The sequence below is a fragment of the Ornithorhynchus anatinus genome, chromosome 13 (assembly GCF_004115215.2).
Source record: "Ornithorhynchus anatinus isolate Pmale09 chromosome 13, mOrnAna1.pri.v4, whole genome shotgun sequence".
Lineage (NCBI taxonomy): Eukaryota > Metazoa > Chordata > Mammalia > Monotremata > Ornithorhynchidae > Ornithorhynchus > Ornithorhynchus anatinus.
The window spans coordinates 24,889,828-24,902,833 of record NC_041740.1 but is presented as its reverse complement, the minus strand read 5'-3'; the positions used below and the strand labels follow the sequence as shown (position 1 = coordinate 24,902,833).

At 46.5% G+C, this 13,006-nt stretch overlaps 1 protein-coding gene across 1 annotated transcript in view; it reads right to left on the bottom strand.

Annotated features, from left to right (window-relative positions):
• Positions 1–9,369, bottom strand: part of ORC5 (origin recognition complex subunit 5) — an 85,405-nt gene extending 76,036 nt beyond the window's left edge. The window contains exons 1-4 of the mRNA XM_001508084.6: positions 9,272–9,369; positions 3,296–3,388; positions 2,787–2,987; positions 113–187 (exon numbers count right to left, since the gene is read on the bottom strand). Coding sequence (XP_001508134.2) covers positions 113–187; positions 2,787–2,987; positions 3,296–3,388; positions 9,272–9,343 — 441 coding nt within the window. The 5' untranslated portion in view covers positions 9,344–9,369. The remainder of the gene's footprint in view (positions 1–112; positions 188–2,786; positions 2,988–3,295; positions 3,389–9,271) is intronic.
• Positions 9,370–13,006: the final 3,637 nt, after the last annotated feature.

Below are 13,006 nucleotides of genomic sequence, written 5' to 3'. Positions count from 1 at the left end.
TAGGGGGAGGATGTGGGAAAGGGGTTGGCAGCGAGAAGGACAAGATCAAGGCCATACCATAAAACAAACCAGGAGAAAAGCAAACACTGGCTCTAAGGTGGCAAGCACTTACCAATTCTTGCAACCGAAGAAATCCAGGAAGAACGTTTGCTTCCATGTCTCTTAGATACTCTGCTTTGTCCAAGACCTATCAACAAAAATGCAGTTCATTACTCATACAGTCAGTGCTCATTTATGTGCCCTTTCAAACACAACGTGGCCTAGTAGCTAGAGCTCAGGCCCAGAAGTCAGACGGACCTGGGTTCTAGTCTCAGTTCTATCGCTTGTCTGCTGTGTGACCTTGGGCAAATCTCTTCCCTTCTCTGTGCCTCAATTACCTCATCTGTAAAATGGGGATTAAGATTATGAGCCCCATATGAGACAGGGACTGTGTCCAACATGATTACCTAGTATTCTACCCCAGTCCTTAGAACAGCATCTGGCACATAGGAAGTGCTTAAATACCATTTAGAACAAAAAGAAAAAAACCCTAGAATGTCAATTTGGGCCGGGGGGAGGGGGGAGCAAGTATTTCTAGGTTTGAATTTACTGCACAAGCTTTTCCTGGAGAAAGACAGCCCTGGTCTTATTCATATTTATATAATACAAACTGAAAGTACCTTTCTACAATTTGAAGAAAATGTTCAAAATCCTTATTGTATTACATGAAAGTGCTTTCACTTGAAGTTTTTTCACCTACTTAAAGGGAGTAACAAGCCTTCTAGAAAAATCATCTTAATGAGAGGTGGCCTGTGAATATGGATTTCTGGTACACAGTTTATTCACAAATCTATGCCACTAAACTTGATCTTCTAGGTATATAACCAAGGTGATCAGCAAGATGAACCAGACAAGAGATTGATAGATACGTTATGGTCCCCTTGGAAGTTGAAAAGAGGAAGCAGTAAGGCCTAGTGCAAAGTTTTTTTGATTTTTCAGATAGAACACATTATTTTGTCTCCTTTATTTACTGTAATTGTTAGGTACCTGTGTATAACTAAAAGATCCTTGCAGAAACCACTACATTCACTCATTCAATCGTATTTATTGAGTGCTTACTGTGTGCAGAGCACTGTACTAAGCACTTGAAAAGTACAATTCGGCACCAGATAGAGACAATCCCTACTCAATGACAACACAGTCTAGAAATGAGAGCAACCATTTATCTTCATTTCTTTTCAATTAATTGAGGGTGAAATATTTTAAGTTACTCCTAGAATGAAAAGAAATAAATTCATCTTTCCTGTCCATTTTCCTATTATGCAATTTTCCCATCAATCTCAATTTAAACAAAAACCTATAATCCAGAAAACAGGTTAATTCATACAAATTGATTTTTTTCCCTCTTGTCTGTATTGAGGCAGAACAGAGTTGGGACATTAATTTACCACTTAATCCTTCTGTCTTGAGTAGAGTTTATCCAGTACTAGCCATTATCTTATGGTACTCAATTCCTTGCCACTGGCAATCAATTTTTGAGTAACTTCTAACTTTTGAACAGATAAAAACGTTTGCAAAAAACACCAACAGCTTTTCCCGGTCATGTACAACTGGACCCTCACTTGCCCCATGTGAGACAGGGATTGTGTCCACCCTGATTAACATGTATCTACTTTAGCGATTAGAACAGTGCTTGACACATAGTAAGCGATTAATAAATCCCATTACTATTATTATTGGCCTAGAAATTTGCCAACTGGCAGACAAACTTGCCGGTGGTCTCTTCAGGTGCCTCAACAACCAACCAGGTGGCACATGTTGCCCCTGGGAGAAGTGGGATCGACCATTTTGACAGCGCACACGGAAGTGGTCCCGGGTCCTGCTGCCCACGCCCCCGATGACAGAGGGAGCTGGGGAAACGGCTCTCCTGATTGTCTCGCTGCACCCATGGGACCACCACAGGATCCCTGGGTCCCCTGGCAGCATTCTCAAACACAACTGTGGGGGAGGGCGGCCGCGGAGGGCCCAGATCCCTAAGGTGACCCTCGGGAGCAGTGTGGTTGAGAGGAAAAGAGCGTGGGCCTGGGAATGAGAGGACCTGGATACGAATCCCAGCTCTGCCCACTTGGCTGCCCTGTGACCTTAGGCAAGTCACTTTACTTCCTCTGGGCTTCACGTGCTTCATCTCAAAAATGGAGATTAACCACCCGTTCTCCCTCCTGCTTAGACTGTGAGCCCTGTGTGGGAAACAGACTGTGTCCGACTTCATTATCTTGTATAGAGGCAGCATGGCCTAGTGAATGGAGTACAGGCCTGGGAGCCAGGAGGACCTGGGTTCTAATTCCGGCTTCACCATTTGTCTGCTATGTGACACCTAAAAAGATATGCAAACAGGGACTGTGGGTAAAAAGATATGCAAACAGGGACTGTGGGCACCCTGAAGATTAAATTAAATTAAAATTTAATGCTCTGAAAACAAGAGTTGGACTTTTTATTTTCAGGGTGCCCACAGTCCCTGTTAGCATATCTTTTTAGGTATCCAACTTCTGCGTAACTTCATCCTTCTTGGATGATTTCTCTCCAATATTAATAGCTTTCTAAGTCCATAGTTTAAAGCCTCAATTAAGTGCCTAATCTTATTCAACAACCATTTCTACCATACATTCTTTGTAGTTCAATGATGAGTCCGAAACAAATATGCTTCTAGAGAACCGGGAAAGGGTGGCCCTCAGTTAATAACTGAACCTGGGAAATCTCCAGAGCACAAATAAGTGAATCAGTTGCTGTAATATAGTTAAACGACTTACAATGTACACAGTCTGATCCTCCAAGCCTCGATTCTGAGTTACTTGCTTAAACAAACGGACGAAGTCATTAAGCGAGTCACAGGCAACATTAGACGAACATCCATTTTCGGAAGAACTAAGGCAATCCAATCGGTTTAAGATCTGCTCCAAAAGTAGTTTGACAGTAAAACATTCCACACAGTTCACTATAACATGCGGAAGCTAAAAGCGAGGGGAAAAAAAATGAGAGAAGTTAGCTTATTCCTTTTAGGACAGCAAATTACAAGACAGGATGGGGACAGAGCAACCTAATGCCTTTGAATCCACTTGCAATAAATGGATCCATTTAAAGAAAACATAAACTTTGGGGGTGGGGGAAGGGTTGAGGCAGGAGGAAGGATAAGCAGTGTGGTCTAGTGTGTCCCAGCTGGGATGGGGACTCTCTGAAACCTGATTAACTTGTAACTACACTGGCACTTAGAACATAGTAAGTGCTTAACAAGGACCACAGTAATAATTATTAACCTTACCTCTAATGTTTTCAACAAAGTTTGCATCACATAGGTCTTTCCACTGGCTGTATGCCCATAAATGAAGATGGCTGGAAAGCTGAAATGATGACGCTAGAGGAGAAAGGCAAACATCAATTGTGGAATTTTCTTCATTTGCAAGAAATCTATTAACTTTGATTTAGAGTTAAATGTAAACTTATTTTGTATTGGAAAATAAAACCAAAATATGTTCAATAAGAATGCAGGTGGAATCAGTGGCATCCTACAGCACACACTCCTGATATTTCATCGACAAAACTGAAACCATCAGGTGTGAACACCCTAAAATCTTCCCCAAACCTCTCCAGTCACATCTTCTTCCACTTTCTCCTCCTTCCCTTATCCCTCATTTTCAGGATTGAGGCCTTTGTGACTGCCAAGAGACCTAGCACTGCCTATATCCAAGGCCACCAGTCACCTTCTTCTTGGCCAATCTGACAGATGATGCTCCATCTTAGTCTCCCTAGTCATCTCAGCTGTGTTGATTCTGTGAACAACCTCCTTCTCCTGGAAACATGATCCAACCTTGCCTTTGTGCCACCTTCCTCTCCTGGTTCTCCTCCCCCCTCTCTGGCCGCTCATTCTCGGTCCCTTTCATGGGCTCCTCCTCTGCCTCCCACCCCTCAAATCTGTTCTGGGTCCCGTTCTATTTCCCATCTTCACTCACTCCCTTGGAGAACTCAGTCACCCCCATGGCTTCATTTAGCATCTCTACACAGACGATTCACAAATCCACCTCTCTAACCCTGAACTTTCTCCTTCTCTGCAGTCTCATATTTCCTCCTGCCTTCAGGATATCTCTACATGGTTGGCTCACTGTCATCTCAAACTCAACTTGTCCAGGAACACAACTCCTCATATTCCCATCCAAACCCACTCCTCCCCCCCAATTTCCCATTATAGACAACTCCACCATCCTCCTTGCCTCAATGACCCCTGATCTTGGCATTATCCTCAACTCACCTGCATATTCAGTCTGCCACCAAATCCTGTCGGTCTACCTTCACAATGTAGCTAAAATCTGATCTCTCATCTCCAACTGAATTACTACTACCCTGATCCAAATATTTATATTCCACCTTGACTACTTCATCAGGGTCCTTGCTGACCTTCCTGCCTCCCATTTTTCCCCTCTTCCAATCCATACGTCACTCTGCTGCCTGGATCATTTCATGTTCTCCACAAGCTCCCCTACTCCTCAAAAACTACCAATGATTGCTTATTCATCTCCACCTTAAACACAAACTCCTTACCATCAACTCTCTTCTCCACTAAACTAGCTCATCTCCTATTACAACCCAACCCACACACTTTGCTCCTACAACACCAACCTACTTGCAGTACCAAAATCTCTTCTCTCTCATCCTCCCTCCCCCTACATATCCAACAGTTCCTACTCTCCCTATCTTCAAAGTCCTACTAAAATCATATCTCCTCCAAGAGGCCTTCCCTGAGTAAACTCTCATCTCCCCACCCCAATCGCTCTGCCTATTCACCTAGGTCTGTACCCCTAGAGCCCTTAATACTCCACCCTCAGCCCCTCAGCACTTATCTACATATCCTTCTACTCTGTGGCTTCCCCTATCTGTAATTTATTTAAATGGCTGTCTTCTCAAGTAGATGCTAAATTCCTTAAGGGCAAGCAGCATTGTGTCTACTATTGTATTGTACTCTCCCCAGCACTTAATGCAGTGTTCTGCACAAGAAAAGGGGCTCAATACCACTTTAATCGATTATTGAAATATGGACAGTGAGAGAAGCTAGCATCCCTAGATGTTAAGTTGGCTGTGTCAATACTGACAGCTCCTTGTAGGGAGAGCTGCCTACTGGCTCAAAGTACCTCAACAATTTGCCCCCCCACTTTTTTTAACTAATCTGTTAAGCATTTACTATGTGCCAGGCACTGTATTAAGCGCCAGGGTAGATGCGAGCTAATCAGGATGGACACAGTCCATGTTCAACACGAGTCTCAGTCTCGATCCCCATTTTACAGGTGGCCCTGTGCAGCACTGAAGAGGGGCAATCCTTGAACCCCTCTGATTCAGCTTTGGCCTGGTTGAGCCCAGCCTGTGGGTTTAGGGGCCGTGGCAGACCCAAGCTGACCCCGGCCCGGGCACCCAAGCATCTCTACAGAGGTAAAGCAGAGTGAGGAAGAGGGCAAGACAAGGGCAAGGGGCAAAACCCAGGAAGTGGTGGTGGTGGGAGGTCGGAAAAAGCAGAGTGAGACCAGAGAACATGGTTTCAATCAGAGGGAGGTCCAGCCACTGCGGGAGGAAGGCATGGAAAACCCTGTTCTAACACTGGGGATTGATGACACCTGTACTAGACACTATTGAGAGAAAAAAAGAAACAACTCTGAATATGCCACCTTCCTCCTCTCCCTTGGAGGAAAACCTAGAGGTTTTCTGCTGCTGAACCACGTGCTTGAGGCCCTCTGGTATTGAATTCAGACTACAAGCCTGAAAGGAGTTTTGGAAGCCCTACTAGATTGAGTTTCAAAGCTTCTGCCTCAAACTGTTCAGCTGGGCACACATTTCTTAAGAGATGGATAATCTCAGAATCTGCCATCTTCCAGAGTGGCCAGAAAAACCAGACATTAACAGAAGAATACTCTCTACTATTCCCCCCTCTGTAATTTGTTTACTTCATTTTAATGCCTGTCTCCTCTTGTGTGCTCTTTGTGGTCAGGGATCATGTTCATCACTTCTACTGTACTGTACATTCCCAAATGCTTTAAACAATATTGAACATAAGTGCTCAATAAATACCACCGATTGAAGAATGAAGGTTCTTCCAAGTTGGTCATTATGAAGACCAATAATTCTGCATTAAACAGTGAACAGTGTTTAGAATACTTCTAGACTGTGAGCCCGTTGTTGGGTAGGGATTGCCACTATCTGTTGCCGAACTGTGCTTTCCAAGCGCTTAGTACAGTGCTCTGCCCACAGTAAGCGCTCAATAAATACAATTGAGTGAATGAATGAAATGCAATAATAACGATAATTGCAATAATAATAATGGGTGGGGTGAATCAGCGGACTGATCGGAATACTGTCCTTTCCGCGCAGCAATCAATCGATGGTACATATTGAGCACTTTCTTTGTGCAGAGCACTATACTAAGCCCTAAGTAGAATGCGACAGAGTTGAGAGACAAGTTTCTTGCCCATAAGCAGCTTACAGTCTAGAGGGAGAGAGACAATAATACAGAGAGATAAATTAGGGATATGGAACAAAAATGCTTCAGCCCTCTACTAAGTGCTTGGGAGAGTATAACATAACAGAGTTGGTAGATAGGTCCCTCCCCACAACAAGCTTACAGTCTAGGGTGGGTCATATAATAATATAAATTAGGGATACGGAACAAAATGTTTTAGAGCTGAGCAGTGTGGCTTGGTGGATAGAGTAGAGGCCTGGGAGTCGGAAGGACCTGGGTTCTAACCCCAGCTCCACTATATGTCTGCTGGGTGACCTTGGGCAAGTCACTTAACTTCTTTGGGCCTCAGTTGCCTCATCTGAAATAAGGGGTTAAGCTCATGAACCCCAACTGTGACCAACCTAACTTGTATCTACCCTAGCACTTAGGACAGTGCTTGGCACACAGCAAGTGCTTAAGAAGTACCATAATTGATAATTATCAGCAGCAGCTGAGGAAACCTGGCCTGCCCACATCTGCTCACAGCCCCCCAGCATCTTGCCCAGCACTTTTGGTGTGCACTCATTCAATCCTATTTACGGAGCGCTGTGTTCCGAGCACTGTACTAAGTGCTTGGGAGAGGACAATACAACAACAATAATAATAACAATGGTATTTGTTAAGAGCTTATTACGTGCAAGGCACTGTACTATGTACTGGGGTGGATACAAGCAAATCAGGTAGGTCACAGTCTCCATCCCACATTGGGCTCACGGTTTTAATCTTCATTTTCCAGATGAAGTAACTGAGGCCCGGGGAAGTGAAGTGGCTTGCCCAAGACCACCCAGCTGACAAGTGGCAGACCCAAGGTTATGATGATGATATTTGTTAAGCGCTATGTGCCAAGCACTCTTCTAAGCGGTAGATACAAGATTATCAGGTTGTCCCATGTGGGGCTCACAGTCTTCCTTCCCATTTTACAGATGAGGTAACTGAGGCACAGAAAAGTTAAGTGGCTGGCCCAAAGTCATACAGCTGAAGGGTAGTGGAGCTGGGGTTAAAACCCACAACCTAGATTCCCAAGCCCATGCTCTTTCCATTAAGCCACACCGCTTCTGGTATTTGTTAAGCACTTACTGTGTGCTGGGCACTCTACTAAGCCCTGAGGTGAATACAAGGAAATTGGGTTGGACACAGTTCCTGTCCCACGTGGGGTTAAGTCTCAATCCCCATTTTCCAGATGAGGGAAGTGAGGCCGAGAGAAGTGACTTCCCCTGGGGCACGCAGCAGACAAGGGTGGGAGGCGGAATCAGAACCCATGACCTTCTGAGGCCCAGGCCCATGCTCTATCCACTAGACCACCCTGCTCGAGAGACGGTGTGGCTCAGTGGAAAGAGCCTGGGCTTGGAACAATAATAATAATTATGTGGCATTTGTTAAGCGCTTACTATGTGCAGAGCACTGTTCTAAGAGCTGGGGTAGATACAGAGTAATCAGGTTGTCCCACGTGAGGCTCACAGTTAATCACCATTTTCCAGATGCAGTAACTGAGGCACAGAGAAGTTAAATGACTTGCCCACAGTCACACAGCTGCCAAGTGGCCGAGCCGGGATTCAAACCCATGACCTCTGACTCCCAAGCCCGGATTCTTTTCCACTGAGCCACACTGCTGCTAGGAGGTCAGAGGTCGTGGGTTCTCATCCGGGCTCTGCCATCAATCAGCTGTGTGACTTGGGGCAAGTCACTCCACTGGGCCTCAGTTCCCTCATCTGCGATATGGGGGTGAAGACTGTGAGCCCCAAGGAGGACAACCTGATCACTATCTATCTCCCCCAGCGTTTGGCACGGAGTAAGGGCTTAACAAATACCAACATTATTATTACTGTCACTTCTCCGGGCCTCAGTTCACTCATCTGTAAAATAGGGGTGAAGACTGTGAGCCCCATGTGGGACAAACTGATCCCTTTCTATCTCCCCCAGCGCTTGGCACAGAGTAAGAGCTTAAGAAATGCCATCATCATTAAGTCACTTCACTGGGCCTCAGTTCCCTCATCTGCAAAATGGGGGTGAAGACTGTGCACCCCACGTGGGACAACCTGATCACTTCTATCTCCCCCAGTGCTTGGAAGAGCACTTGGCACAGAGTAAGGGCTTAACAAATACTAACATTATTGTTATTATTAAGTCACTTCACTGGGTCTCAGTTCCCTCATCTGCAAAATGGGGGTGAAGCCTGTGAGCCCCACGTGGGCCAACCTGATCCCTTTCCATCTCCCCCAGCGCTTGGCACAGAGTAAGGGCTTAAGTAATGCCATCGTTATTAAGTCACTTCACTGGGCCTCAGTTCCCTCATCTGCAAAATGGGGGTGAAGCCTGTGAGCCCCACGTGGGCCAACCTGATCCCTTTCCATCTCCCCCAGCGCTTGGCACAGAGTAAGGGCTTAAGTAATGCCATCGTTATTAAGTCACTTCACTGGGCCTCAGTTCCCTCATCTGCAAAATGGGGGTGAAGCCTGTGAGCCCCACGTGGGCCAACCTGATCCCTTTCCATCTCCCCCAGCGCTTGGCACAGAGTAAGGGCTTCAGAAATGCCATCGTTATTAAGACACCTGACTGGGTCTCAGTTCCCTCATCTGCAAAATGGGGGCGAAGCCTGTGCGCCCCACGTGGGACCACCTGGGCCCCTCCTATCTCCCCCAGCGCCCGGAGGAGCGCTTGGCAGAGTGTAAGCGCTTAGGAAGTGCCACGACGGTTACTCGGGGCAACGGGCGGAGCGTCTCTGCGGCGGCCCCCTGCCCCCCCCGCGCGCGGGGCCGGTACCTCTCCGAACAAGGCGCGCAGGGTGGACACCTGGGCGTCGCGGCACAGCACGGCCGCCTCCGGCCGCGGCATCCCGGGCCGGACCAGCCCGCGGCGGCGGCGCCGTGACGTCAGCGCCGTGACGCAAGCACGTCGGCGCGACGTTCCCCGTCCCCCCCCCCCCCCCCCCGGCCAACTGCCGCTCCCGCCAAGGGGGAGCGGCGCGCGGGGGATGCCGGGAGCAGGCCTCCGCGGGCCGGGGGGGCCAGAGCCGCCGTTGCGTCAGCAACCTGGCGTTTGTTCAGCGCTTACTATAATCATTTTTTATTATTAAATATTAAATTATTAAATGAATTGAAGAGAAATAGAAGAGAGAAACAGCGTGGCTCAGTGAAAGGCGCAAGGGCTTGGGAGTCAGAGGTCATGGGGGTCGAATCCCGGCTCCACCACTTGTCAGCCGGGTGACCGGGGGCCAGAGCGGCCGCAGCGTCATCATCCTGGCATTTGTTCAGCGCTTACTATAATCATTTTTTATTATTAAATATTAAATTATTAAATGAATAGAAGAGAAATAGAAGAGAGAAACAGCGTGGCTCACTGGAAAGAGCAAGGCCTTGGGAGTCAGAGGTCATGGGGGTCGAATCCCGGCTCCACCACTTGTCAGCTGGGTGACTGGGGGCCAGTCACTTCTTGGGGGCAAGAGCAGTAGCAGCAGCGTCATCATCCTGGCATTTATTCAGCGCTTACTATAATCATTTTTAATATTAAAATATTAAATGAATAGAGTAGAAATAGAAGAGAGAAGGGGCGTGGCTCACTGGAAAGAGCAAGGCCTTGGGAGTCAGAGGTCAAGGGGTCGAATCCCGGCTCCACCACTTGTCAGCTGGGTGACTGGGGGCAAGTCACTTCTGTGGGCCTCAGTTCCCTCATCTGGAAAATGGGGATGAAGACTGTGAGCCCCACGTGGGACAACCTGATTGCCTTGTGTCTACCCTGGCGCTTAGAACAGTGCTCTGCACATAGTAAGCACTTAACAAATACTGTTATTATTATTTATTTGCTATTGCTTTAATGCGATGTTCATCCCCTTGATCCTATTTATCGCTGTTGTTCTTGTCTGTTTCCCCCGATTGGACTGTAAGCCCATCAAAGGGCAGGGACTGACTCTGTTACCGATTTGTCCATTCCAAGCACTTGGTACAGTGCTCTGCACCTAGTAAGTGCTCAATAAATACTATTGAATGAATGAATAGTAATGTTGGTATTTGTTAAGCGCTTACTACGTACAGAGCACTGTTCTAAGCGCTGGGGTAGATACAAGGGAATCAGGTGGTCCCACGTGGGGCTCACAGTCTTCATCCCCATTTTACAGATGAGGGAACTGAGGCACAGAGAAGCGAAGTGACTTGCCCACAGTCACACAGCTGAGAAGTGGTGGAGCCGGCATTCGAACCCATGACCTCTGACTCCAAAGCCCGTGCCCTTTCCACTGAGCCACGCTGCTTATTTGCTGATTAGACTGTGAGCCCGTCAAAGGGCAGGGACGGGCTCAATCTGTTAACGATTTGTCCATTCCAAGCGCTTGGTACAGAGCTCTGCACATAGCAAGGGCTCAATAAATACTATTGAATGAATGCATAGTAATGCTGGTAATTGTTAAGTGCTTACTATGTGCAGAACCCTGTTCTAAGCGCTGGGGGAAATACAGGGTCATCAAGTTGTCCCACGTGAGGCTCACAGTCTTCATCCCCATTTGACACTGAGGCACAGAGAATAATAATAATAATAATGATGGTATTTGTTAAGCACTTACTATTGAATGAATGCATAGTAATGCTGGTATTTGTTAAGTGCTTACTATGCGCAGAGCACTGTTCTAAGTGCTGGGGGAGATACAGGGTAATTAGGTCATCCACGTGAGGCTCACAGTTAATCCCCATTTTACAGATGAGGTAACTGAGGCACAGAGAAGGGAAGTGACTTGCCCACAGTCACACGGCTGACAAGTGGCAGAGCCGGGATTCAAACCCGTGACCTCTGACTCCCAAGCCCAGGCTCTTTCCACTGAGCCACGCTGCTTACTATATGCCAAGCACTGTTCGAAGCGCTGGGGAGGATACAAGAAGCAGAAGCAGCATGGCTCGGTGGCCAGAGCAGGGACTTAGGAATCAGAGGTCATGGGTTCTAATCCCAACTCCGCCCACTTGTCTGCTGGGTGACTGTGGGCAAGTCACTTCACTTCCCTGGGCCTCAGTTACCTCATCTGGAAATGGGGATGAAGACTGTGAGCCCCATGTGGGACAACCCAATGACCTTGTATCTCCCCCCCAGTGCTTAGAACAGTGCTTGGCACATAGTAAGCACTTAAATACCAAGATTATTATTATTACTATGTGCCAAACACTGTTCTAAGCACTGGGGAGGATACAAGGTGATAATAATAAGAAGTGCCCAATAAATATGATTGATTTGTTTTAATCTAAAGCTCATTGTGTGATTAAACATGACCCCTACCTCTAGATTGTAAATTAGTCCCTCTAGACTGTAAGATGCTTGTAGACAGGGAATGTGTCTGTTATATTGTTATATTGTACTCTCCCAAGTGCTTAGTATAGTGCTCTTACTTATTGGTAAGTGCCCAATAAATATGATTGATTGATTTGTTTTAATCTAAAGCTCAGTGTGTGGTTAAAAGTCCATTTGATTGTAATTAACATTAGACATTTTCTTGTTGAGGGTGCCTTGACATACAGAACCAACTTCTTCCTATATCCTTATTAAAGGTTAATATTCCACCTATCCAATAATAGTAATAATAAAAATAATAATTGTGGTATTTGTTAAATGCTTACTAAGTGCCAAACACTCTCCTAAACACTGGAATAGATACAAGACAATCTTAATGGTATTTGTTAAGCACTTACTCTGCCAGGCGCTGTACTTGGCGCTGGAGTAGATAAAAGATCATCAGGTTGGACACAGTCCATGACCTATACAGGGCTCACCATTTTAATCTCCATTTTACAGATGAGGTAACTGAGGCCCAGAGAAGTGCAGTGACTTGCCCAACATCACACGGAAGGCAAATGATGGACCTGAGATTAGAACCCAGGTCCTCTGACACCCGGGCTTGGGCATTATCCACTGGAACATGCTGCTTCTCATACTTTATCCGATCCATCAGACAGCCCCCTTCATCCTGAAATTCCCAGGGCATGACGATGAGAACTCCAAAGTTATATGTGTGTGTGCCTGAGGAAATTTCTCCTGCTATCTCTCCTAAATTCCTCCAAAACAATGGGGAAGAAGAGCGGCATAAGACCCTCCTCTAAATCATCTCCCTCCTCCTTTGGTGACTGCCTGGTCCAGTCTGGACATCCTCTCTCACACACACACACAACATACACAAACGTCCTGATTCCCTGGTGTCACTAAACCAAGCTTCCCTGACTGAGAGCCGTCGATTAATCCATGAATGGAATGTATTGAGTGCTTTCTGTGTGTGGAACCCTGGATTAAATGCTTGGGAGACTACAATTCAGCAAAGTTAATAGACCCATTCCTCATGCTAGAACCAGTCCTTCGGGAAAGGACACTCCTTTGTTCCCCCAGCTGGAAAATGGCCTTATGTCTCTTAGGGGTGTATTTCCTTTTAAGTGGTTCTTCCCCTCGGGATCCTCTCCACACTCCCATATCCCTGAAGACACCCCCAGATATTGATGAATGTACCAGAGATGGAGCACTACCTCTTCTAAA